The sequence below is a fragment of the Carassius auratus genome, chromosome 30, assembly GCF_003368295.1.
Source record: "Carassius auratus strain Wakin chromosome 30, ASM336829v1, whole genome shotgun sequence".
NCBI classification, from domain to species: Eukaryota; Metazoa; Chordata; class Actinopteri; order Cypriniformes; family Cyprinidae; genus Carassius; species Carassius auratus.
The window spans coordinates 1,716,956-1,744,281 of record NC_039272.1 but is presented as its reverse complement, the minus strand read 5'-3'; the positions used below and the strand labels follow the sequence as shown (position 1 = coordinate 1,744,281).

At 37.7% G+C, this 27,326-nt stretch overlaps 4 protein-coding genes across 9 annotated transcripts; 2 read left to right on the top strand and 2 right to left on the bottom strand.

Moving 5' to 3' along the window:
* Positions 1–121: 121 nt before the first annotated feature.
* On the bottom strand, positions 122–8,629 carry fam76b (family with sequence similarity 76 member B). 2 transcript variants are annotated; one of them, XM_026210660.1, is made up of 10 exons: positions 8,176–8,629; positions 7,064–7,128; positions 6,925–6,979; positions 6,673–6,828; positions 6,123–6,298; positions 5,940–5,990; positions 5,731–5,793; positions 5,488–5,620; positions 1,892–1,993; positions 122–906 (listed from the first exon to the last, which is right to left on the bottom strand). In XM_026210660.1, exons 1-10 carry the CDS (start codon positions 8,260–8,262, stop codon positions 817–819), a joined length of 978 nt encoding a protein of 325 aa, XP_026066445.1. In that variant the 5' UTR covers positions 8,263–8,629; the 3' UTR covers positions 122–816. The 2 variants fall into 2 exon arrangements, with proteins under 2 accessions (XP_026066445.1, XP_026066444.1); XM_026210659.1 differs by having other exon boundaries at positions 5,488–5,623; positions 8,176–8,628.
* An 811-nt stretch (positions 8,630–9,440) lies between these two features.
* On the top strand, positions 9,441–14,294 carry LOC113048799 (histone acetyltransferase KAT5-like). 3 transcript variants are annotated; one of them, XM_026210655.1, is made up of 15 exons: positions 9,446–9,625; positions 9,737–9,803; positions 9,959–10,027; positions 10,156–10,292; positions 10,432–10,500; positions 11,042–11,215; positions 11,362–11,442; positions 11,797–11,859; positions 12,160–12,408; positions 12,732–12,821; positions 13,048–13,188; positions 13,326–13,419; positions 13,569–13,728; positions 13,814–13,895; positions 13,984–14,294. In XM_026210655.1, exons 1-15 carry the CDS (start codon positions 9,611–9,613, stop codon positions 14,116–14,118), a joined length of 1,626 nt encoding a protein of 541 aa, XP_026066440.1. In that variant the 5' UTR covers positions 9,446–9,610; the 3' UTR covers positions 14,119–14,294. The 3 variants fall into 3 exon arrangements, with proteins under 3 accessions (XP_026066442.1, XP_026066441.1, XP_026066440.1); XM_026210657.1 differs by lacking the exon at positions 10,432–10,500 and having other exon boundaries at positions 9,441–9,625; XM_026210656.1 differs by lacking the exon at positions 11,797–11,859 and having other exon boundaries at positions 9,441–9,625.
* A 194-nt stretch (positions 14,295–14,488) lies between these two features.
* On the bottom strand, positions 14,489–21,582 carry mtmr2 (myotubularin related protein 2). Its single transcript, XM_026210654.1, has 16 exons — positions 21,401–21,582; positions 20,878–20,938; positions 20,744–20,767; positions 20,599–20,662; positions 20,418–20,512; positions 20,225–20,329; positions 18,947–19,051; positions 18,752–18,835; positions 18,102–18,251; positions 17,808–17,996; positions 17,544–17,729; positions 17,237–17,443; positions 16,334–16,426; positions 16,123–16,236; positions 15,742–15,918; positions 14,489–15,156 (listed from the first exon to the last, which is right to left on the bottom strand). Exons 1-16 carry the CDS (start codon positions 21,442–21,444, stop codon positions 14,992–14,994), a joined length of 1,863 nt encoding a protein of 620 aa, XP_026066439.1. The 5' UTR covers positions 21,445–21,582; the 3' UTR covers positions 14,489–14,991.
* An 88-nt stretch (positions 21,583–21,670) lies between these two features.
* Positions 21,671–26,971, top strand: gjb1a (gap junction protein beta 1a). 3 transcript variants are annotated; one of them, XM_026210663.1, is made up of 3 exons: positions 21,671–21,778; positions 22,881–22,971; positions 25,809–26,971. In XM_026210663.1, exon 3 carries the CDS (start codon positions 25,823–25,825, stop codon positions 26,543–26,545), a length of 723 nt encoding a protein of 240 aa, XP_026066448.1. In that variant the 5' UTR covers positions 21,671–21,778; positions 22,881–22,971; positions 25,809–25,822; the 3' UTR covers positions 26,546–26,971. The 3 variants fall into 3 exon arrangements, with proteins under 3 accessions (XP_026066448.1, XP_026066447.1, XP_026066446.1); XM_026210662.1 differs by having other exon boundaries at positions 22,881–23,118; XM_026210661.1 differs by lacking the exons at positions 21,671–21,778; positions 22,881–22,971 and adding an exon at positions 24,370–24,488.
* The last annotated feature ends 355 nt before the right edge of the window (positions 26,972–27,326 follow it).

Sequence of the window (27,326 nt, the reverse complement as noted above, 5' to 3'; positions counted from 1 at the left end):
GTGAAATTGAAAACATAGACTAAAAGCAAGAGTACTTCAAAAATGAAAATGCAAAGCTATAATAACCTTACACACTTTCCACTACTTTCAGTATATAAATAAGGAGGATAGACACCCAAAGTGAGGTTTTACTAGCTTTAATATTCCTGAAACGTCCATGTTGCAGAAAAAAAAAAAGTACAAAAGTGTCTGACAGTAAAAATATGAGAATGCAAGGGGCATAAGAGAGCCCTCACTCACTAAAACAGCAATGTCTCATACAGGGCTGCAAAATTCATCTCCGAAATATCACTAATACAAAGCCAGACAATTAATCAGTTAATATACAAAACCACACAGTTGACCAGGCAGTAAGACATGCATTAATACAGTCTTTCCATGAGTGAGAGAGAGAAAGAGAGAGCAAAAGAGAAGAGAGCAATAGATGAATTTAGTATCTATAAAAAATGTTCATCATATCTGACACGTTCAATTCATAACATTTCCATACATTTGTTGACAGCTCTTCGGCTTCCATTCGATTGGTTTTCAAAAGTTCTGAGACGTTTTGCATATGAGATCTGAGGCTGGGTTCAGCCAGGGCTCCTGTAATGGCTCTATACAGTTGTCTGTTTTGTAAATACATGTGATTACTAAAACCGCTGAGAACAGCCCAAGAAAATAAAACAATTATAATAAATTGAGATTTTTTGCATATGTGACATCATCAGAATAATAAAACAAGACACAGATAATCTGTGAGCAATGGAGGGTGAAGCTTCCTGACAGTAATGACACATCAGGGCAAGGGGTCATTGTTATGGAGTGAGGTCATTGCTATGGTAACAGCAGTGAACTGCTACTGCGGTCAAACTTCTTGCCTTTCGAGAGTGCAGCAACTTGCTTCATCAATTCTCTGTTCTTCGTCTGAGAGACAAACAAATAAAACCACAGCTGGTCAAAAGTATGAACACTACAGTTTGAAAGTTCACAGTAGCACAACACATTTGTAAAAAAATAATATCTACTAAATACTGCAAGGCTGCATGAAATTGATCAAGGTTGAATTGATACATTTCAAACAAATGCTAAATTTTTATTCAGCAAAATATTATGGCTTCCACAAACATATTAAACAGCATAGCCATTTATGAAATGTTTCATAAACAGCAAATGATTTGTGAAGGAGGAGGTGATACTGAAGGCTAAAGTAATGAGCCTTCAGTATCACAGAAATAAATTACATGTAAAAATATATTTAAATAGAACACCATTACTTAGAATAGTATTATCATTTCACACTATTAGTAATTGTACTGTATATTATATAAAAAGCATAGGAGACTTCCTTCAAAAACACCAAAACTAATCTTACCAGCCCCAAACTTAAAAATAGTTCACTTAAAAATGATAATTCTGTCATTAATTACTCACCCTTGTGTTGTTCCAAACCTGTAAGACTTTCATCCACTTTGAAACACAAATTAAGATATTTTTAATGAAATCCAAAATGAGCCTCTGCGAACAGAAACGTATTCTTGTAACCTCATAAACTGATAGTTGAACCAATGATGTCTGATGGACAATTTACTGATGTCTTTACTACGTTTCTGGGTCTGGAAACACTTCAGTTGTGTTACTGTCTATGAAGGGTCAGAGCTCTCGGATTTGATCAAAAATATCACGATTTGTTTTCCAAAGATGATGGAGGTTGTACGTGTTTGGAACAACATTAGGGTGAGTAATTAATGACCCTATAAATGAGAATAATAATTTCTTAAAGTGCTTATCAAAACACTAACAGACACATTTTCCACAGTAATAAAGTAATAGAAATATTGTTTATTCTTGTTATCACTTTAAAATGATGAAATATTATGATGTGTGATGAAAAGTGTGTTGTGTAAGTGACCTGTTGTTGCTCCATGGCCTCTTTGTGCGCTTTCTCCATGTTGTTCATCTTCACCCGCATATTTGACTCCTGATACTGAAAGTCTGCCTTCAGCTCCGTCAGCTGAAACCATAAACAAACTTATGAAATTATATTTTCAAGTCATTTTTCCAAACTTGTCTAAGGCAATGAACCAGTTTCCCTTGTGTTTCATTACCAAACAAATCAATCGACCATAAAAAGCCTCAAGAGCAGGGCTCCAGATCAACTATTTTTACTAGGATCACTGTATCCCCTGACTGAACATTTTTAGGAGCATAAGCAGAAAATTTAGAGGCACACCTTAAATCAGCCCAAAATGCAATAATTCACATATTTTCCACAACTTAACTGTATTACTGACAAGTGCTTTGATAATAAATAAGCTTAACTCATTGAGATTACAATGTGCAGCATTCTTTTAATTTCAAAGAGATGACAACTATATATGATCAAATTATTATGGTTATTTAAAGTTTTTACACATCTGACAGTAAAGCACTAAACTAGAGTTGGGAAGCTTACAAAGTATTTTTTTTATTAAAAACAGTAATGTGTCTAATTTTTAGGTAGAAAAGATATGTATTGTACTCTTATTAAATGTACCAATTGCTCTCCTATAGTCTTGTATAAAATCAACCAACATGGTTGACCAACAAGTGATTGTGTGTGATTTAGTCGCAAAGTGAAGAAAAGTTTGTTTTATTTCAAAATATAAAAGGAAAAAGTATAAATTAATGACTAATAAGCCAGTTAGTGCTCCTCTGCAATTGAATCATAATTGGCTAGTCCATTTTTTACACACACACACACACACACACACACACACACACACACACACACACACTTTGGTGTGAAGTGAAAGTTTTCCCCATCCTGTTTTTTTTTTTTTTTTTTTTTTTTTTTTTTGCATGTGTCACACTTAAAAGATTCAGATCAGCAAACAAATTTTAATATTACACAAAGATAATTCAATTAAATGCAAAATACAATTTTTAAACGATGATTTCATTTATTAAGGGGGGAAAAGCGGTCCAAACCTACCTGGCCTTAACTGAAAAATCACTGAACTTTTTACCACATTTTCTTTAGTAAGCCATGTTAAATTTCATTAGCCACACCCAAGCCTAATTACTGCCAGACCTGTTGAATCAAGAAACCACTTTAATAGAACCTGTCTGACAAAGTGAGGAATGCCTGAAGAGCAACACATCATGGCACAATCTAAAGAAATTCAAGAACATGTGAAAAAAAAAAACGGTTGACATGTATCAGTCTGGAAAGGATTATAAAGCCATTTCTAAGGCTTAGGGACTCCAGCAGACCATGGTCAAAACCATTAACCACAAATAAAGAAAACTTGAAACAGTGATGAACCTTCCCAGGAGTGGCCAGCCAACTAAAATTACTTAAAGAGCGCAACGACGACTCATCCAGTAGGTCATAAAAGAACCCAGAACAACATCTAAAGAGCTGCAGGCCTCACTTGCCTCAGTTAAGGTCAGTGTTCCTGATTCAACTACATTAAGAGACTGGGCAAAAACGGCATCCATGAGAGAGTTCCAATACAAAAGCCACCGCTGACCAAAAAGAACACAAACGCTCATCTCACCTTTGCCAAAAAAAAAAAAAAAAAAAATCTTGATTATCACCAAAACTTTTGGGCAAATATTCTGTGTACTGATGAGACAATTGTTTAACTTTCTGGAAGGTGTTTGTCCTGTTACATCTGGTGTAAAAACAAACAGTCATGATGGTGGTGGTAGTGTGATGGTCTTGGATTTTTGCAGCTTCAGGTCCTGGATGACTGGCCGTAATTGATGGAACCATGAATTCACTCTATCAGCAAATCCTGAAGAAGAATGTCTGGCCATAAGTTTGAGACCTCCAGCTCAAGCGCACTTGGGTTATGCAGCAGGGCAGTGATCCCATACACACCCGCAAGACCACCTCTGAATATCTCAAGAAAAACAAAAATGAAGGTTTTGGAGTGGCCCAGATAAAGTCTAGACTTCCGATCCGATTGAGATGCTGTGGCATGACCATAAACCGTTCATTCATGCTCAAACCCTCCAATGTGGCTGAATTAAAACAATTCTACAAAGAAGAGTGGGCCAAAATTCCTCCACAGCGATGTGAAGGGAGGAACAACCAGTTATTAGATTTAGGGGGCTAATACTTTTTCCACATAGGTCCAGGCAGGTTTGGACCACTTTTTCCCCTTAAATTAAATAATTTTCAAAACTGCATTTTGTATTTAGGTTATCTTTGTGTAATATTAAAATTTGTTTGATCTGAATCATTCAATGTTTTGGTTTCACGGCACTGTGTGTGTGTGTGTGTGTCTGTGTGTGTGTATCTATACACATACTGTATATGTCTTTAAAATGGCACAACGTTTTAAACTTTGGCTAATATTAGACATAATTTAGTCGCCCAGAATATATGGGTGATATACTCGCAATGTGGAGTGTTGCAAAATAACATTTAAATTTAGGCAGATAAGATTTTGCAGGATACAGCACGTATTTTAAACCGTGAGTTTGTAATGCTGCCATCAGGTAGGAGATTAAGAACTCCGAGTTGTAGATTAAATCAGTTCAAGAACTCTTATATTAATTCTGCGATTAAGCTATTAAATGACATTATGTGAGGTTATGTATTTATGGATAATTTATTTATTTTTCTCTCTTTTCTAACGGTTATAAGTTTAACGTTACAGCCTTACTACTTCTGGTTTTCTACGTCAGCGCTGTCTGGCTGATCTGTTTATAACAGAGATTTCTGTAGAGAATTAGAATGGTTCTCAGTAAATCTTGCAGGAACCTTTATTCATGCTGCAGTGAATTCAAACACTTCTCACTGGATGTCGCAGCACTGGTTGGTTCCCGAGTAAAACGGTTCTGAGCTCGGACCCCGTTTGTTTGTTTGTCGAGGTCCACACTGCACAGCTCAACTGAATAGAGGGATTTTGTTACACTTGTTTCGTTTGCAGTTTTATGTTTCTCATATGCAACCAAAATGGCAGAGCGAGTTGAACAGCGCGGTGGTCGTGCCAGTGAGACTGCGCACTAAATGAACTTGTACCGGCAGAAAAATGGTCGCATTCTACAGCCCTGCTCTAGAGAATTTGTATCCATTTTATTTTAAAATACTAAATATGTACTGAAACACTGGATAGAAAGCTCAACTGGAACACACCACATTTGCACAACAACAAATGCAAATTCACATCAATGAAATCTTTATCTTTACTTATGGACTTCTAGTAACAGCTCAAACATTTGAGGATAATTATCACCTCAGTCAGCAAATGGACTGTGATGTGGGCGGCTGGCTGATCTGACAACAGGATGGTGCTCAGAGATACAAGTCTATTTGAATATGTTAATGAACACTTATGCATCCATCAGTCTCTACGTACTATTTCCTGGCATCTGATTTCGAGTTTTTCCTTTATGAAAATGACTGTATGAGTCACACGAGTCATGCTTGTAACCTGAAAGAGCTGTAGCTACAAAATGGGAACATTTCATGTGCACGCTGCACCAAAGCCAGGAAGTCACATCTGAAATTACCTTCCTGTCTTTCTCAAGGATGGTCTGGTCTCTCTGCTGGAGCATGCGCTTCAATGACATCACTTCCTCTTTCAGCTGACTAATCAAGATAAAGTTATCCGTGCCTCCAGAATCCATTGACTGAGTGATTGAACTACTGGAGGGGAAAAAAATAAGTGTTTAACATTTAAGGAGGGAATGTGACAGGCTGCCTGGAAGGCCAGAGACAGACAGACAGAGCCGATCACAGCCAGAAGTAATTACCTGTCTCCATTGGATGGCTTTGACTCTAGTTTGGGTTTTTTCTTTGGTGTTTCCTTTTGAATGCTGCACAAGAGAAACAAATTAGAGTCAATACACCTCAACACAATCTCAAAGCATGCAAAACAACACACTGATTATCTTAAATATTAAACTGTAGTCGAATACAAACTGCATGCCTCCAGTACGTATGTAAAAAAGATGCATCTCACCTCTGCTTCCACAGTCCCTGATCCTGCTCTGGGCTTAAAGTACCGCTTATTCTGTAACACACATACACAGGACAGCATTTTTGTAAGGTTTTTCAATAAACAAGTTTGTATTCTTGTGACTGGACTCTGATGCACGGTGATGCTTGTTTGCATACGTGTTATTATTATTATTATATTGCTTACTTGTGATGCGAACTTCCATGTCTGTGGTGCTGATGATGGTGTCTCTGATGTTCCTTCTCACTGAGAGAAGAGGAGTTAGAGTGGGAAGAGCCAAGGCCTTTCCGCTGCTCTTTCGTTTTCTGTAGAACACGACGATATGACAGTGTGCAGAGCCAACACAAGAGCTTCCCATCCACCTGGAGAAAAACAGGATTCACATCTGCATTAAGTGTGCTCAGTCTTATTTTAGTTCTCCAAACAATTCTGATAATAAATGTGTAAAGCTGCCTGTTATTGTCGAGAGGAGTGGGCTTTAATGATTCAGCTCTGTGTTGTGCTTGTGCCTAACCCAACAGCAGTTTTGTGCAACTTGTCCAGTAATTAATGACAGACATTATGGAGCGCTTGACACTGAACAGAAGCTCATGCTTTCAATGTGCTGAAATCTAGAAACAGTGACTGTTCAATCTGTCAGAGCAAAGGGAATCACATCACACCACATGCAGCGTGGGAGAACACAGCCAGCATGTGTGTGGATGAGTAATAAGAACGTGCATGTGCGATTGGTCACCTTTCTCCTTCCCTCGTCCTTCCTGTCGAAGGCACACTGCTGCTTGCACTGTTCGCAGGTCTGTGGAGGGCCATACTTCTTCTCCGAGTTGGTGCAGCGCTGGCATTTGGTCCCAATGAATGCAGCAATAATGTTACAGTACTGACATGGCTTCGGCTAAAAGAAAAAAAAAAAGAGGACAAGATGTGTGTTAGCGCACACATCTGTGGGATTTCCAGTTATTTACACATATACACTCTCAAGTGAACATACCGTCCCAAACTGTTTGACATTCTGTGCGCATTTCTTACAGATAGTGTTGGTTTTGCTGAGGGAAAAAAAAGTTATGTTTTTCATTAGCATTGATATGGTGAAATAATTATTTTCCACAGGATGGTTGTGTGATTCTTACCTCTCCTGCTGAAACTCTGACCTGCAGTAGGTGCATTTCACTATAGGGTGCGCGATCCGGCACTCCTGCAAGGAAAAACCAATCAATTGTACGCTATAAACTTTAAATGCGCCCGGTGTTTAGATACGTTCTAATAATTTGTCCACCACTGCACACGGAACAAGTATTTTCACCAGCTAAACATATTTGTAAGTCCTTTTTTTCTATTTTTTGCTGTGGTTTCAGTAGGAAATATCGGTTTTACATTTCCAAATGTTCAGATTTTTGTCTGACAACAGCCAGTGCTCCACACAGAGATCTGATCTGATCATTATCAGTCTGTCTGGAATGACATGAAGACACAGAAACAGACTAAATCCAGAAGAACTGTGGCAACGTCTCCAAGATGCTTCAAGAAACCTACCTGCAAATCTACCTAGTGCACCTAGGGCAAAAGCCACTTTAAACGTAAAGGACGATCACATCAACTGTTGACTTCATTTAGTTAATAGAAGTCAATTGATAACGAAAATCTATTTATGACATTATTTTTTTTGGTAGCATAGCATCCTCATTTTACAGCATTTTTTTTTACCTAAAACATTTAACAGTACTGTAGCTTTGCAGATAGGTCTCTTGAAGCATCTTGGAGACGTTGCCACAGTTCTCCTGGATTTAGTCTGTCTCCGTTTGTTCTGTTCCTTCATTTAATTCCAGACACAGATGATGATCACATCAGATCACTGGCTGTTGTCAGACAAAAACCTCACTGGACTATTACACTTAATGGCTAAATGAATGTTTGGAAATGCAAACTGATATTTCCTACTAACACACTACTGCAAAAGCTAAAAAATGAAACAATTTTAAGCTGATGAAAATACTAATATTAGGCCACAACCGTATGTAGATGTATATAAACAGAATCCAACAAGGCCAGTGTAGCTAAGTACAGTTACAATTTCATGTATGACTTGTCAGCTGTATCGTAAGGACAGCAGTGTTTTTTAAGCTTTAACAGTGTCTAGATGCTTTTGCTACTCATTTTTGACACGTACACAGCTCTCTGACCTTAAACAGGACACACACTTTTCCCCAGACTCATGTAAACAGCAGTGTGTGTGCGCTCTCACCTTGCAGAGCTGCTGGCCCTGCGATAACTCCTCGAACGGGAACCGCTGGTTACACTTAGTGCAGGCGTACAGGGCCGATGTGGCCATCACCAAGCCCAAAAACACACACTAACCGCTACTGATAAAATATATACACACTTAACGCGCAGACGACCTTTAACACATACGTTCAGGTGAGACCTGAGCAGATTCAATCCCAATTAAAACTGCACTTAATCCCGATAAATAAAATTGATCCAACCATCTAAAACTGCTCTGCGAACACTATTATATAATAAAAACACCAGTGGCTTAAACTCATGATAACTACATATAAAATGCTATATCGCTTTACGTTAAAAGAATGACTAAAAACCTGATTTCATTTCTCGGTTTTTCGGCTCCTGGGGAGAATTTGCTTTCTCCTTTTTGTATCTCGGTCGACGCACGAACCGGATGCGACCTGTGACTACAAAGGAAAGACTTAACGGCCAATCAGATGCCGGCGCCGATGGGCGGGAAGAATGGGTTTGAAAAATAGGCACCAATCAAAGAGCTCGTCCCGCCTCATTAAAAAACTACGTATTGTTTTCTGTGACGTGTTTGTGATGTAAAGCTCTCACCCTTTCTTGTTCGTTTTAGTGAAACTGGCAACAGTACGACTGTAAGGGGCTCCATTATGGCTCAGATTGAAAATCAGAATTTTCTCTTGAGTAAAACAAAACTAAAGACAGAATGGCAGAGAACCTAGTTGTAACCTAGAAATAATTCGAGTGATTGTATAATTAATTTGAATTACAGCGGTGATATTTACGGAATATTTAATATGATTACTTGTGATTTCCAGCAGCATATTCCCTTAAATTACTTAAAAACTGTATATAGTACTGAAGATGAAGAAGAAAAATAAAATAAGCAGGCTTATGTCAGATTTAAATAAATACCAACAAAAATAGTTAGATGATACACCTTTTTCATAAAAACAAGAACAAAACAATTTTCTTAAGTATTTCGTTGCATAGTTAAAAGGTATTCTGCTCATTGTGCATTACTGCATTTAGTATTGGATCTTACATGAACCAGATACATCCAAACAACTTGTAAGAAGTGCCTCTTATGTAATACTTAATCCAAACATATAATATCTGTTATTTAATTATTTTTATATTATTATTTTCATATTTCAAATTTGACAGTAAATAAGCATTTAAAATATACATTCTAATAAAGATTTTCATGTGAATGTCGAATTTAGCTCATCAGCATTTGTACGCAGCTATTTTTTATTTTTGTAAATGACACAAACAATGATTAAAATTACTATAGAAATACTATAGAAAAAAATATAGCCTTATTGCTAAATAAATTTTTTATCAGTTTTGGTTTGTGCGTCACTCAAGGCAAAATAAACGCGACTGGCGTTCACTGTATCTTCTGTGATCCTGATAAAAAAAATATGGCGGATCAGTCGGTGGGTAATGGATAGAGGGTTATTTTCTAAGTGGTCTTGGTGGCGATTTAAATGAAAGATGCTCTGTCTGTGTTGGTTGATATCATTTATAATTGCGTTATATCCTCATAGGTTGAGATTACTGAGGGCTGTCGACTTCCCGTGCTGCGAAAGAATCAAGAAAATGAAGACGAATGGCGTAAGTATCCAATAGCATCAACGTATATAATGTAACACTAGCAGCTCCTCTGCCTTACATGTCAGTGCTCATGTATACAAAAACAGCTACTTTCGAATAGCAGTATAATATATGTAGATATTTACGAATTTAACGGTTTGTTCTTCTCTTTATAGCTTTGGCTGAAATTCTCAGTGTTAAAGACATCTCTGGAAAAAAGCTCTACTATGTTCACTATATTGACTGTGAGTATTAATTATTAGCTTTGGTTACCTACCTTATCTTTTTTGCCTTCAGAGTGTGAATGATTCCATATTGAGCTTTTAATTTCAAACCAAAAACTCTGCTAAATTTGTTGGGGGTTTTTTGTAAGTTAATAAGCGCCTGGATGAATGGGTTACACCAGACCGACTGGATATTAAGAAGCTCCAGTTTCCCAAGAAGGAGGCAAAGACCCCGATGAAGAATGGGCTGCCTGGGTCTCGCCCGAGCTCGCCAGAGAGAGACGTGGTAAGCCTGTGGCTCTAGATGTAGAAACAACACTGTCCCATGTCAGTGGAAAAAATATACAGTATATCATACTCAGCTGTTTTCAAATTTGCATGCTGTTCCGTCCGTTTATCATCTCTCACTTTCTGTTCAAATTTAGAAGAAGAGTCTAGATCTCCATGTTCAGTCTGCTTCAGCTACTTCAAGAGGCAAAACCCTCCCCACACTGGTACAGAAGATCCCTGCCCGTTCTTTTTGCCAATCAATCTGTACAGAAAGAGTTTATGATGAACGAGCTGGATTCAAGACTAATTTAAATAAACTCATTATCCACTTTTTAGAGTGTGAGGGATGCAGTTTTTGCCTCATCTCGATTTAAACTGCAGAGAGCAGTTAGAACCTTTTATGTAACGTGTAAATTAAAGATATTTATTGAACGATAATGTTAACATAGTATGAAAGGAGTTACATAATATTAAATATTTGAAAGATGCTAAGTTACTAAGTTACATCTAAAATACTAGATACGTTATTAGAATTTATTACACAGGGAATTGAAAAAAGATGTTTTGTTACTCCTAAAACAAATCTATTCATTTTCTGTATGTTAAAGCTCAGCCAGACTCATTACTCATTAGTTTTTATTTGTTTTCATGAGGTAAGTGGCAGAAATTCACTCATGGTTTTGTTGTTCGTTATGATGAATTTTAGTACATTTTAAAGAATGTTACAGAGAAAAAAGTAGCTGTTGTTTCTGTATGATTTTACAGAAAAGGAAAGCAGATTCAGTGTCTTTGGCAACACAAGTGACCGCAGCGACTCCAGTGACTTCACTTCCTGGTTCTGTGGATGCAAGTCAAGCCTCTGTCTATCCAGCAATGAGAGATTCCTCTTTCAGCATTAAATCCAGAGACGAGCATGAACCACTCACCTCTCTCACCACAGTAAGAAATCACTGCATTTGAAACAACTCAAGAATAGTTTCTCTTAAATATTGAATTTCAAAAAATGTTAGGTCTAAAGAAGTTTTTAAAATATCGTTTTAAAAATCAAGCCTTTCTTTATCGCCTGTGCTTCTTCCTCCTCAAAGAATGGCACATCATCCATCCAGCGTCATCTCATTCCTCCTCAGCCTGGGAGAAAAAGAAAAAGTTGTGGAGGGACAGATGAGGTATGTCCTGCAGCTAAAAATGCCCATTCTCTAAAATAAAAATGATATCTATCTTTTACATTATTTATCAAGATGGTGTTCTGTTAAAAGTAGGATTGTAATGTTTTAGGGCACTTATTTTCTGTATATTTTATGATGGTACTTTAATTTAACAGTAGTACTACTGTTATTGGTGAATTACTGTGTTATACTAATTCTGTACAGTTATATTAACCAACACTGACTACTAGTAAGAGCTAACCAAAACCAAATTATTAAAATGTTTTCCACTGAGATTTTGCTTTTTGCCCTTCTATGGCTTACCTTCCTCCATTCAAATTTCCCAAAGCTTTGCAACCCCTTGTGTTTTTCTAGATGGTAAAGATGTTCCAGAATAACAGCCCTCGCTGCCCCACCGTCTTTTTGCTGCCAGGAGAGGTCCAGCTCATTTACTTCCCATTGCTTTTGCTTTGGTTTGAGTGTCTTGTCAGAATGGAGGCTTAGGGTCATGAAAGATTCAGATTCTAAACAGAATGGACTCTGTACATTAAGTAATAGAATCCATTGCACTGAATAAATAAATATATATTTTAGTAAAGAAAATCAGGTGAACCTGACATGAAAAAAAAAAAAAAACAGTTTACATATGAATTCCATTTTTTAAATATGAAGCAGAGTCACGGGCTTCATGTATTGGTGTTTCATACTATTCTCCCTGACTCTACTCTCTGGTTTCAGGACTCTCAGGACAGTTCAGATGGAATCCCATCTGCCCCGCGCATGACCGGTAGCTTGGTGTCCGACCGCAGTCATGATGACATTGTGACACGAATGAAGAACATAGACTGTATTGAGCTGGGCCGCCACAGACTGAAGCCTTGGTACTTCTCTCCATACCCACAGGAGCTCACCTCTCTGCCCATTCTCTACCTCTGTGAATTCTGCCTCAAATACCTCAAGAGCCTCAAATGTCTTCAAAGACACTTGGTAAGAATAGTTAGACAGCTGACACATTAGTTACATTTTGAAGACATTTTTCATTGTCAGTAGTTCAGTCATGCATAAAGTATACCACACACTAAAGTCACATATAATGCAAACAGCTACAGTACTTCTGTCGCAGTACATTTTCATAACCAGCTTGAACACATTTCTACTCTCATGTAAAACTCTTGATTACACAGATTCCCATTGAAACTTTGCAGTGGGAAATGTGACCACATCTTTAAATAGCGTTTATAGTTACACATATTTAGTATCTAATTTTATTGCATTTAATATAACTGTTTCTTCTTCTGTAATTTTTACAGACAAAATGCAACTTGCGGCATCCACCAGGAAATGAGATATACCGCAAAGGAACCATCTCCTTTTTTGAAATAGATGGCAGAAAAAACAAGGTGTGTAATGAGAGGGAGATGACAAAATTAGAGTTTGGATTAGTGCTTTAACACAAATAACTCTTGAATTTTGTTGTTAAATTGACTATACATAATCAACAAATATGTGTTTGGACACTTTCCTTTAATAGAGTCATGCAAATGTTTTACTGCATGTACTATACATCTTTTGTGAGCTTTTAAAGGTCTTTTAAATCTATTTTAAATCTTCTCTTTCACTGCACAGGCATATTCCCAAAATTTGTGTTTATTGGCTAAATGCTTCCTGGACCATAAGACCCTGTACTACGACACAGATCCTTTCCTCTTCTATGTTATGACGGAGTATGATTCAAAAGGTTTCCATATAGTTGGCTACTTCTCAAAGGTATTTTTAATCTCTGCTGGCATCTATTTTTATGTTTTTTTAATCCTTCAAACATTGCTTATGCTGCTTTTAAAATGAACACCTCTTGGCTTCTTTGAGGCCACTGTATTGAATGTTTTTTTCCTTGTTCATTAAAGGAGAAGGAATCAACTGAAGACTATAATGTGGCCTGTATCCTGACCTTGCCACCTTATCAGAGAAGAGGCTATGGCAAACTACTAATAGAGTTCAGTGAGTCATTTTACAATTTTCATGACTAAATCAAATTGCATTAGTCAAACAACATTTTTGCTCAAAAATTATTTATGCCTCGAAGTTAGTTAATATAATTAGCCCTGAATGTTGTGGGCCTTGCTTAAAAAACACATCTTCTCTCCAAGGTTATGAGCTCTCAAAGGTGGAAGGAAAGACTGGCACCCCAGAGAAACCTCTGTCTGATTTGGGCCTGCTCTCGTACCGTTCATACTGGTCCCAGACCATTCTGGAGATACTCATGGACCTCAAATCAGAGAATGGCGAGCGACCACAGATTACCATCAAGTATGTGACCACTGGTTGTACTGTACTAAGGAAATACTTTATAGGCACAGTTTACTAGCAGTGTTCTTGCTTTTGATGTTCTTAGTGAAATTAGCGAGATCACAAGTGTCAAGAAAGAGGATGTGATATCAACTCTTCAATACCTCAACCTCATCAATTATTACAAGGTAAAAATAACACTTTCAATGAACACTTCTCAATTTAAGTTCTCAATCTGAGAACTTAATTAGTTGGATTTGCTCTTCTCTATTGCAGGGTCAGTATATCCTCACCTTGTCTGAGGACATAGTGGAAGGTCATGAGCGTGCCATGCAGAAACGCCACCTCCGCATTGATCCCAAATGCTTGCATTTCACTCCTAAAGACTGGAGCAAGAGGGGCAAGTGGTGAGGCACAGGAGGGCCACTACCGCACAGATGCAGACAAGAATTAAAACCAACATAAATACTGGAAATGGTCTTGAATTGATATACTTTTATGGTTTTATATAAAACACAAAATATCAATCCACCTCAAAAATGTAACATCAAACTTGTAAATAAACAATCTGTTTTTACTGTTTGGGATTATTAACACGTTTTCTTAGTCACTAAAGATTAAAGATATAGGATTGCTTTGCACATTTTCTGAAATATGCGATGCATTACATGTATTTAATATTTTAAAAATTAAGTTACACTATTGTGTCATGGATACTCGGACTGCAGCATGACTACACAAAAACCAGATATAAACTGCTGACATTGCTATGGACTCCCAATTGAATCAGGGTCAAGACCTTTTATTTGTCAATAATGTTAATGTATGAGCAAAAGTTATAGAGCATATAACCAGATTACATAGTGTCATTTTAAACAAGCTCGAGAAAGTTCAGAATTCAAGTAAAGACAGAAGCCTATATGCAAAACCCTGAGGCTGAAAAACTGGGCTCATCTTCCCTCCGCATCAAGATGATGCAGGCAGAATCCCAGTGACATCACAATATTTTGGTCATGTGATGCTCAGGCACAGAGTTCTACTACATACAGCTCATACAGTCGAAGCCCTAATCTCCTTTTAATATGTATTAGTGCTTTAATAGTCTTAATAAATGTATTAATATAATACTAGTATGAAACAGTTTTAGTGATTTAAAATAAGCTTCTTCTATTCATCCAGCCAGCTGGTAGCAGCGAGGTGAATGTTAGTGTGTGAATTTAAATCAGTTGTGCATCACTGCAAGTAACATGAGATCCGAGTGTGGGCATCTACATTCCTTAAAGTCTAAACAAAGGTCTGCACAGGTGTGATGGAGCGTGTGGGAGACCCCGGCCTCTCGGAGGATGAAGTGGCCGTGCGATTGGCCGCCTCCCGCTGCAGCTCTTCCACCCTCTTCTGAAGCTCTGCACGTTTTGCTAGCAGCTCTTTGTAGCGCTGATGGACAGGCTCCTAAAATACATTTTTCATCAAACTGAGACTTTCAAACCAAACATAGACCTCACAATCCATTTAAAAACCCATTGTAAGTCCTTAAAATGATAACCCTGGATAACAACTTCTGGGTTATCTTGATTCACATTGTAAAATTTCACATGGGGTTGACAACAAATCCTGGGTATTCATAAGTTGACACTGTACGTTCCTAAACCCCAAGTTAACATCCTTATTTACAGTGTCAATTGCATTGATTGGACAAATGCAGTCCAATACTGTCAAGTTTTTCCAGAATTGATTTTCGTAATTAATTCATGGTTTCTGTTACCATTTGATAGTTTTCCTTTCAAATGCTGAAACGATGGTTTATGCAATGCATTTTCATAAATGACCAAAAAGCATTTCACAACTGGGTAAAAGTGGTGCTAAATTACCCTTTATCCAGGGTTAAATGCAGAGTTTAGAATAATGATAGCCTGGTGTTTAAGTGCAGTGTGAAAAGCCTGAATGAATTGTCTTTCAAATGAGCAAACTTAGCATAGTCAGATAATAAACCTAACAATTTCAGTACCTACACATCCATTAAAACCTGGAGTGTACCTGTGGTCGCATGCGAGGATTCCAGCGTATGTAGTAGGTGACCCAGAGCTGGAGGTGTCGTATACCAACGGTGGGGAAGAGCACATGGGAGGGATAATGTACATACAGCGGATTCACAAACTCTTCTAGCTGACTGTTCACAAACGACCATAGAGACACAGTGTGCTTCGGGACTTCCTAAACACAAAACAGACACACTCATATATGCAGCTTATAACTGAACACAAGTCTCACACAAACAATGACAACGGATAAGTTGCTCTGGAAAAAAGCATCTGCCAAATTACATCATAATCCATTGAGCCTAACTGTCATATTCCTACTCTTTAAATGAGATGCAAGTGTGCAAATATTTATTTCCAAGGCCATTCTCATTCTTACCTCTTTAAGTCTTTGCTGCTCACTGTTGCACAGAAATGTGCCAAAGAGGCAGCTGTAGAGGTGATCCAGTATTGTTATGAGGAAATACTCATTGAACTCGAAAGCTGCAGGAAACTACAAACACAAATACCTATTACTAATACAGACCACAGAACGTACTGAAGACATAGGCAGGTGTTACTTAGGGAACTCAGGGGTGTTTTGCACTCACCTGTCTTGTCATCTGCCAAACACAATCAATGAACTGCAGGAAGATTGGTGAGCGATCGGCATCTGTGTGATTCTTATCACCATGGCCCACTCGCTGTATACACAAAATATAATCATGTTCAAAAGTATGGGGTGAGTAAGATTTTTTTTATCAAGTCTCTTATATTTACAATGGCTACTTTTGATCAAATATACATTAAAAACACAAATACTGTGAACTATTATTACAATTTATAATAACGGTCTGTATTTTAATAGATGTTAAAATATAATTTATTCATGTAATGGCAATTTTTAGCAACCATTCTTAAGTGCCACATGATCCTTCAGAAATCATTCGAATATGTTGATTTGAGGGACAAGTAACATATCTAATAATTAGCAATTTTTTAAATTCTTTCAAGAATTTAAAGTAGAAAAGAACAGCATTAACTTCAATAAAGCACAAACTTTATAAATGCCTTGACTGTAACTTTTGATCAATTTAATGCATCCCTTTAATGCATAATAAGAGTATTAATTTCTTTACAGAAAAAAATCTTACTGACCCTACTTTTCTAAATGGTAGTGTACGTATTATGTTTTTGTATTTTTTTATTTTAAATGGTCAAAAGTTAAGTATATTATATATTCTATAGAACTAAAATAAAATATATATTGACCAGATATTATAATGAAAATGCAATATCCGATAGACAGGCTAAATTTGGATTCTGGAGCACATGAACCCAAGAAATTGTCCATATGCCAGATACTACTACACTTATATAGGGCACTATGAAGCAGTCATTATATAGTAAATAGTGACTGAGTTAACAAGTGTGCAATTTGGGGAAACAGGTAACATATTTTCTCACAGTCTTGCTTGTTGCTGTGTCATGTAAACTACAACTGGACCCCTGACCTGTTGGAAGCGGTGACCGAAGCTGAGCCACTCTTTCTCCAGCAGTATCTGAAATCCTCGTATGGTTCTGTAGTGAGAGTCCAGCATTATCAAGGCCAGTGAGGTCAGCTGAGGAGTTCTGTCCCAGCCGTCACTGCAATGAACCACCACTGAGGTTTTCCCAGACTCCACCTTATCAGCTATCCTTAAAGCTCCAGCCAGGATCAACTATCACACAAACACACACCACACAGTCAGTGCCACATTCATCATCCTCACGTGTCTTAACATGTGTGAAAGGCGATTAACAAGATCACTTTTGTCTCACCTTAATATGCTCCAGCCAGTGGGTGGACTCGATATTGGAAAGCCAATGAGAATCCTCAATGTTGGGATAGACAACCTCCTTCAGTTTCCTTAGTGACTCACGCATTACATGAATGTTGTGGATGTCCAGAAATACCAGTTCAGCATTCTGATAAGCATCTTCACTCTCAAACCCACCTCCTTTCATCTAAAATGCACATAAACACAGGCTTTCAAAATGTCCTTTCATTCAAAACGCACACTTGAAGTGAAAGAGAGTGCCTACCTTGTTAGCCGCAGCATTCACACTTGGTCTGGCATCGAATATGAACAGTTTGTGTGATTGAGCGTTTGCGTCCATAATGGCCTGAAGGAGCTTCTCATCTTCTTTGCAGCGGCGGCCGTTCTGGCCCACCATCGTTTGACTGGCACGCACCACTGCGGCCTGACTCTCCGGGTGGATCCATGACAGCACCTAAACCAAATCAAGCCAACAGCTTCAGTGGTGAGGCCCGGGGACGAATAATTGTACACACACAGACTGATGTGTGATGATTCAGAAACATCTCATGACACTGACCGGAATGCGTCCTTTGGCCCTAAAGCTGGAGACGCGTCGCAGTTCCTCATCAGTAATGGTTACTGGGACAAATAGCGCTGCTGGGTATGAATCACACAGCTCGTAGTGATCATTTACCTTGGAGATCCTCCAGCTCTCGTTTGGAAGACCCTACACACACACATACACACGTGCATTTAAAACACGAAGCACAAATAACTGATTCTCATTGGTTAATCACAGCATTATGTTAATTAATATTTTTGCATAATGATAATAAACTATATAAAAGATTGCTATCCCAAGTAAACAATATTCTATACAGTTGTGCTCTCCATAGTCATTCTCATTCTATTCAAATATTTCAATTTAATTATTTTAGATTATTCATGTTTGAGACAAGGAATATAAATAATACATTTATTATTATATGGACACTACAAAATACAACATATATTTGTATTGAAAGATTTAACAGACAGATTTAATTTTTTAATTTTCATGTATTAAATTGGTAAGTACCTGTTACACATGGGATAATAAACACTGTCATCATTACTTAAAACAATCCCCCTCAAGGTGACTGTGCTTTACATTAGAGTCCTAATCACTCTTAAGGGATTTATTTTGCAATACATATCGAATGAATTAATATATTACACAGATTGTACCTGTCTCTTGTATTCAGCCAGTGGGTCATACACCTTCCACCCATTCTCAGGAAATACCTGCTTATACTCAAATGCAAAGAGGGACTAGAAAAAGAGGAAGGAAGGAGACAGAAAGAGATACAAATTCATTTTAGGCTGCTGCCGAATTGGTTTAATTTAGTATATAAATCATATGCTGTATTAATATTTTCTTACCATGTTGTTTGACACTGGAAAAGCAAACTTCATCAGAACCTCAAACACGGACTTCTTTAGTGAGTCCTCAGGCTCCTTGTGTACAAAACGTAGGTTCCTCATATCCTACAAGACATACACATTAAGCAAATATGAAAAAAAAGGATGCATCAGGATTGAATATTAAGGGTTTATTCAGCTTCCAGTTTAATGTCCTGCCAATATTTTCAATGGCCCTATCACAAAACTCTTATATACTTTTTTTGCAGTGTATTTTCATATGTGCCAGATGTTCATATTCACATACATACATACATAAAATTACTCAAACTCGGGGAAGAAAGGGAATTTAAGTGAAAATGCCTTATTGATGTCAGAGGAGAATGGGCAGACTGGTTAGAGATGATAGAAAGGCAACAGTAACTCAAATAACCACTCGTTACAAACAAGGTATGCAGAATACAATCTCTGAACGCACAACACATTAAACCATGAAGCAGATGAGCTACAGCAACAGAAGACCACATCGGGTGCCACTCCTGTCAGCTGAGAACAGGAAACGGAGGATACAATTCGCCAGGCTCACCAAAATTGGACAAGAGAAGATCTAAGAAACGTTGCCTGGTCTGATGAGTCTAGATTTTCATGAATGCATGATCCATCCTGCCTTGTCTCAGTGGTTCAGGCTGCTGGAGGTGTTATGTGTGGGGGATATTTTCTTGGCACACTTTGGTCCCCTTCATACCAGTTGAGCATTGTTTAAATGCCACAGCCTACCTGAGGATTGTGCTGACCATGTCCATCTCTTTATGACTACAGTGTACCCATCTTCTGATGGCTACTTCCAGCAGGATAATGCACCATGTCACAAAGCTCCAATCATCTCAGACTGGTTTCTTGAACATGACAATTAGTTCACTTTACTCAAATATCCTCCACAGTCACCAGATCTCAATCCAATAAAGCAGCTTTGGGATGTGCTGGAACGGGAGATTCGCATCATGGATGTGCACCCGACAAATCTGCAGCAACTGCGTGATGCTATCCTGTCAATATGGACCTAAATCTCTTCAGGGGGTCCAACCCAGTACTAGCAAGGTCTACCTAATAAAGTGGCCAGTGAGGTTTTTTTTTTTTCATTTTCAATTATATTTCAGCTTTATTTAGCGCTTCGAGTTTGAGAAAGGTGTTACTATTTAAATGTAGGCATTACTAATCAAATGTATTATTATTATTTCATATATATAATAAACAAAACAACTTTTTTAAATATTTTCAAAAAGAAAATTACAAATCAACCTTGCAGACAAGGCCGTAAGAGACATCTCCTCTGCTAGTTGCTGCTCCAATCTTCTCTACTCTGCTCAAAACCCCCAGTGGTAGATCCAGCTGAAACACCGGTTCCTAGACAACAAATGAGGTGATGGAAGTCTTTAGTTTAGAAACTCTCTCCAGCAGTCATACAAAAACAGCATAAGCACATGGCTCTTACTCTGTCAGTGCTTCTGAAGAAAAGTCTGTAGTTAGTGACGGTCAGAGATCCTCTAACAGGCCCAAGGAACGGACAAATGTAAGTCACATCTTTAGCTGTAGACACACACACAAGAAACAGATACATTTACACCATCAGAATGGATGGTTTACGGAAGTCAGTATAAATGAACCACAAATACCGGAATCCTGAACCAGTTCCTCTGGCAGAAGAGGAAGTTCGCCTTTACTGGGGTCTTTGTAGATCTGCACACAGAAGAACATGAGATCAATAGAAAGGAACTGAGACTTAATCCAAACTTTAGGCTTACATTTATACTTTCATACCCTTTCAGTTGCCTTTCCTTTACTCTGTAAGGAATTTAAGACAGATGAGGTTTAGTTATCGTAACAGTTCAGAGCATACAACAGGTTTAGGAACAGAATAAGAAGTGCTGGGTTGGACTTTGGTCCTGACTGACCCGCAGCTCTGTGTCTGAAACTCTGGGGCCACTGGAGCGGTCCGAGCGCGTCGTGGTGGAGCTGAAAGGAATAAAGCACACCTATGAGCTTTACACATTAAAGGACGCATTTTCTTAAAAATTAACATTCTGTCATCAGTTACTGATACTCATGTTGCTCCAAACCTGTGACAGCATTAGCAATCATTCACTATCATTACATCTCCTTTACTATACAGAAAAAAATGAGTGGTGTGTTTCTGCCTAATATCTCCTTTAATGCACTACAGATTAATTAAAGAAAGTCAGTCATACAAGGTTGGAAAATATATATTGAGCAAATAATGACAGACTTTACATTTCTGAGTGAACTATCCCTTCCTTAAAAAATAGTGATATACATTATTTAAACGTCCTAGAAAGTTTTTCATACGACGCGTCTGCGAATCAGGTAACTTTAAGTTATTGTAAATATTCACTCATTAACGTTAATGCCTCTGTGTGAGAGAGTGTTTTTGTGTTTTCTCTTGGTAATCAACGTTACCTGCACAGCGACTCCACGCTGTCCACACTGCCGCTCTCCTCCATCCCGAACTGCGCCACTGATAAAGTTGTCTAAGTTAACTTAACTCTGGAAATTTAGTGAGTGTTCAGTGCGGAACCTCAGTGAACACAAACAGCGGAAGCCGCCATGTCTTCCCAGAATTCCTCTAGGTGGGGGCACAGACATATGGGTGGGGCTGGCAGTGCGCGCTCGCGCGTTAGGCGTTTGTGGCCGTGAGCGCGTGATTGTTGGTCACCTTGTGGGGACTTTTCTTCCGCCAGATCAAACTAGAAACTAGACCAAACAACATGAGACACAAACACCAAAAAGAGCATAGTGTAACTATACGTATTTTATAAACAACGACAACCAATAAAGGTAAAAGAATGTCCACTTATAAAAAAAAACGTTATTTTCTTACATTTTTAGTGAAAAGTTTAATTAAACAATGTCTTAATATTAAAAGATGTTGGGATTAGGGTTAATAAAAATTAATGAATGAAATGTCTTTATTGAGTTAATATGTATTTTTAAAAGCTTGATATAAATACAAAATTCTTTAAAACGTGTGTTAGCTGATTGATATAACATTGACAAACTGTTTTTTAACCGATTTAACTAACTAACATTCTGGACAAGATAATAGAAAAAATGAAGTAAAGATAGACATGGGTCTCTCTTCTTTTTTTTTTTTTTTTTTTGATAAATAAAGTCTTAAAGTCCGGTTATATGGTAAATGGTAAATGGACTGCATTTATATAGCGCTTTCAACAGACCACATGGCCATCCAAAGCGCTTTACAATTTGCCTCACATTCACCCATTCACACACACATTCACACACCGACGGCGGTGTCTGCCATACAAGGCGCCATCCAGCTCGTCGGGAGCAGCTGGGGGTTAGGTGTCTTGCTCAAGGACACCTCGACACTTGGTCAGGTGGAGCCGGGGATCGAACCACCAACCTTCCGGTTTGTAGACAACCTACATGAACCACTGAGCCACTGCCGCCCCTCATATGTCCTCATTTCTAGTAATAAATTCCTAATCAGCTGAAGTTTATTAAAACCCTTGGATTTTATTAACCCTAACCCTAACCCTAATATAAATTAAAGCAATCTACTGTACATCCTTGTATGTGCCATTTATCCTCTCAAAAGGAAAAAGCAATTAATAAATTAAATGTATTTAATTGATAATAAGGATAACCATTTGGATTAATATGTTATTTTATTTTGAAGCTGCTGTTATGAATGTAATTTCAGGTCTTTATTATAGTACATCTATCTAAAAACAGTTCTGTTGTATACAAATTTGTGCATACAGAAACTGGATCAATGTAGCCTATAGTGTGCATGTGTAAACTTTCCTGTATGTACATGGTTATGAATGTGTGTGAAACAAAGTATGTACAAGCTTGTGTATGAGAGTTGGTATGTATGTTCATGTGTAAATGCATTTGTACATAATTTGCGTCACAGTGTCTGCTGGTGGGTGTGTGCCTTGGATCTGATCTGAATGGTTAAGGACGGGCAGCACAAGCATCTTTTGTGTGGAGATGTTTGTAGTGGGGTGAGTAACAGCGTGACTGTGACACGAGTGATTAGCAATGCAAAGCTCGGGTACTGCAGAATAGTCTGCACTGGGGAAACATCAACCCTTTCCTGTGCGAGTGCGAATTCAACCTCTTCATCTGCTCAGGGACCTCACCAACCGCAGGTAAACATCAGCCAAATACCAACCCTATCAAACACAGTACTAAACCTACCAATTAAACCCTATCATAATCAACTACCAACCATGATCAATCCAGAAACTCAATAATCAACCAACTACCAAACCAGTAAAGTCAGCATGAAACACCCATCTCCCTGGTTTACTTCTAATTTAGAATGTTTACAACCACTTATTGATCATGGAATATACTACACATAGTAATAAATCAGATAATTTTATAAACCAACCTCTGGGAAACTAAAAATCTGTATTTGAATTGAAGATGTTTTGCAGTATCTTGGGACAATGATTTCTGATGGATGATTCTCTACACTGTAAAAAATAAGGGTTCCTTATTGGCATTAATAGTTCCATGAAGAACTTTCCATGTCTATAGAAAATTTTCATTGCACAAAAGTTCCTATATAGTACAAAAATTAAGAGGGGGGGAGGTTCTTTTTAAAACTGTCCTACCTAAAGGTTCTTTAGGGAATCAAAAATTGTTCTTCTGTATGGTGAAAAAATAATTTTTGTTGCATTTATTTTTAAGAGCTATGATGACATCTCTTGCTGCATTTCATTAAAAAAAATAATAAAACACAATCCACAATTTATTGGGGGAAACTACTAAAAGAAAAAGATGTAGAAGCCTCAATGGAAATAGTAATGCAAATGGTAATTTTATATTTCACCATTACAAGACAACAATTTTAATTTGCTTATAGAGAGAGAGAGAGAGAGACTAAAAGCATATTCTATTATGTTAAATGTTAAAATTATAGAACTATAGCAATATTCACCAATAATGTAAAACAAAATTACATGATAAGACTACATCATCATTTTAATTAATTTTCAAATGGTTATATACTCATGGTATTTGCTAAACAAACTGTTGACACATTTCCAAACACCAAACCCACTTATGATCAGTTCTAAACTTCTAAACATGTAATTCTAAACCTGGAAAATCTGAATTCATAATGAATGTGCTTGTATATATATATAAAAAAGAAAACTGCTGCATAGTCCTGTGAGGTCAGAGCATTTAATATTACACAAATCTGAGGCAGAAGGCAAAAATGGAAGATACCCTGTGACCCGTATCACAGAAATACACACATTCAAGCGCACACTCTTGTTCTGTGACTGAACCTACGCTTTCATTGTGTGATGGGAGAATGACATTGGCTTTGAGTTCGCCGGTCACATGGGTGGCTGTGCCTTCATAAATGGTTGCTGCAAGCTGGAGGCACTCCATCTGACAGAAGCACACACACATACACACACACACACACACCGGAGACACGGCGGGTCTCAGAACCCCTCTACACGGGCTCTGCCCATGCCACTAACACCACCTGCGGAGTCTGGTAATGCTGAATACTGCATGAATCTCTTTCTCTCACATAATTTCTCTGGTTGCTGCTGTTTTCTGCTGTAGATGTGGTTGTATTTTGTCCGTGCACTTGCTTTTCTTGTAAAATGTAAATGATTTTCATGTTAATACAAGGTACATTCAGGTAGCATACAGTCATGAAAAAACACTTTTTGCAAGTACTACCCTGTACAGGACATTTAAGTCCATTGTCAAGGCATATTGTAACTATATTCTTGTGCTGTGCATTGTTTTTAAGATCTCTATTTGTGCATTGCATCAGACGTGGTCATTATGTGTTTCTTATTATGACATAACAATGGTTATTGAGCAGTAATAAGAGGGATTAAATCCATACTTTAATGTGATATATGGGTTTATGCATGTCTCAATGCTGATGCATATTTTACTTGCTGTGTGTCTTGTTTTTAATCTTGTTTTGTTTTTTGATTATAGATATAGTAAAAACTTTGATATTGTGAATCATAACTACAATTTAATATAACTGTCTCTATTTTAATATATTTAAACATATATTTATTAATGTGGTGGTGAATTTATTGCAGCCATTATTGCAGCGTTCAGTTTGATCTTTTCAGAAATCAATTCGCTGATTTGGTGCTCAATACAATTAGTCGAATGTACAATGTTGAAAACTATTGTGCTGCTTAATTTTTATGTGGAAACTGATGCTTTGTTAGGATTTTTTTTTGTTGAAGAAAATAAAGTTCAAAAGAACTGCATTTATTGGAAATAAAAATCTTCGGTAACATTTTAAATGTAACCCATGTGACTTTTGATCTTTAATGTGTCCTTGCTGAATAAAAATATTTAGATCATTATTATGTTTTAAAACTTCCTGATCCCAATTTTTGTACGGTTGTGTGTGTATATAGAAAATAATTGTAAAATATGTCAGATAACAAGCTGATCGCTGTATGATGCCTCCTCTGTTAGGTTGAGAGCGACTTTTGTTCTAACCTTGTGTGTGTGTGTGTGTTTGTGTGTGTGCACTTGTACTGCTTTTATTGTGAGGGCCAGTTTTAGTTTTAGACATCAAAGTGAGGACAATCTTGTAAAGTGAGGAAGGACATTTTGGCCACTCCTCACTTTCTGAGAGCCCTCCAAATGCCTCTTTGAAGGTCAAGACTTGGTTTTAGGGATCAGGTTAGGTTTGGGTGAGGCACTTAGTTCTGATTTAAGGAGCTAGAGATTGCATTGTGTCAGTGTATGTCCTCACAATGATAGCTAGCCTATATAGAGTTATGTGTGTCTGTGTTCCCTAATACCAGTGGACTTTTTCTCTGTCTTCCAGATCTGGAACCAAAAATGAACTGGGCGTCTTTTTATGCCGTGATCAGCGGCGTGAACCGGCATTCTACCGGCATTGGGCGGATTTGGCTGTCTGTCCTCTTCATTTTCCGGATCATGGTTCTGGTGGTGGCGGCGGAGAGCGTGTGGGGCGATGAGAAAGCACACTTCATCTGCAACACCCAGCAGCCTGGCTGCAACAGTGTCTGCTATGACCATTTCTTCCCCATCTCTCACATCCGACTGTGGGCGCTGCAGCTCATCATGGTCTCTACCCCCGCCCTGCTGGTTACCATGCACATTGCACATCGTCGGCATATCGACAAAAAGTTGTATCGGCAAGCTGGCCGCACCAGTCCAAAAGACATAGAGCAGATAAAAAACCAAAAGATGAAGATTACTGGCGCCCTTTGGTGGACATATATGATCAGTCTGCTGTTCCGTGTGTTATTCGAATCTGCATTTATGTATCTGTTCTACATGATTTACCCGGGATACAAGATGTTCCGGTTGGTAAAGTGTGACTCGTACCCGTGCCCAAACATAGTCGACTGCTTTGTGTCCCGACCGACAGAGAAAACAGTGTTCACTATATTCATGCTTGCTGTGTCCGGCATCTGCATCCTGCTCAACATCGCAGAAATCGTCTTTCTTGTGGCAAGGGCAACAAGTCGTCATCTCAATAACTCCAAGGATTCCCCAGTGGGGGCCTGGATCTCTCAGAAACTGTTCTCCCTTTAGAAGCGCTGGTCCTCTCACTCTCCGAAACCTACATAGGCTATTTCACAAAAATACTTAATGTTAATGAGGGCTAAAGTCATTGATCGTGTTTTTAAAATTTTATAACTCAGAACACTTTTTAAAATGTGTACATAATATTACTCCACACAATTTTAGAGCAATATTGAAATAAATTCACACTGCTGTATGAAATGATATACTCATATTGTCCCTAAAAACAATGCAATTAAAAATGTAATATTTGATGAAAAAGATTTTGTTTTGCAAATGGGAAAGATGTTCCAATTTATTCTTCAGCTGTACTTTATCTTGTAGATCAGGGGGCCTCCCCAAACTGTGTTCCAAAAATCCTTTAAATGTACTTATATTAACATAATCTTAATTGAAAATGCTAAAACACTAAAAAATAAAGACGTACAACATTAATCTGACTTCTTTATTTTATTACAACATAAGCTTGCTCAGGAAGGCCATCAAACTGTCTCAGACAAAACTGTTAAGAGCCACTGCAGATAGCAGCTAATTTATGATAAAGCATAGTTTAACTTACACAAGAGCATCCAGAAACTGTCAGCACTATCAGGTTTATAATTGCTATTGTATCATAAACATCTCCACAAGTACTTGTGTTGCCAAGTATATCGAAATTCAGATACGAATTCAGACATTGTTTTTGTATTATTTTAAAACTCTTGTGTGTCAAACAAATGTTTTAAAGTAATTATTATATGTAGTCTCGAATGCACAAGTAGCCTATACTTTCCCTATATAAAATTTCGAG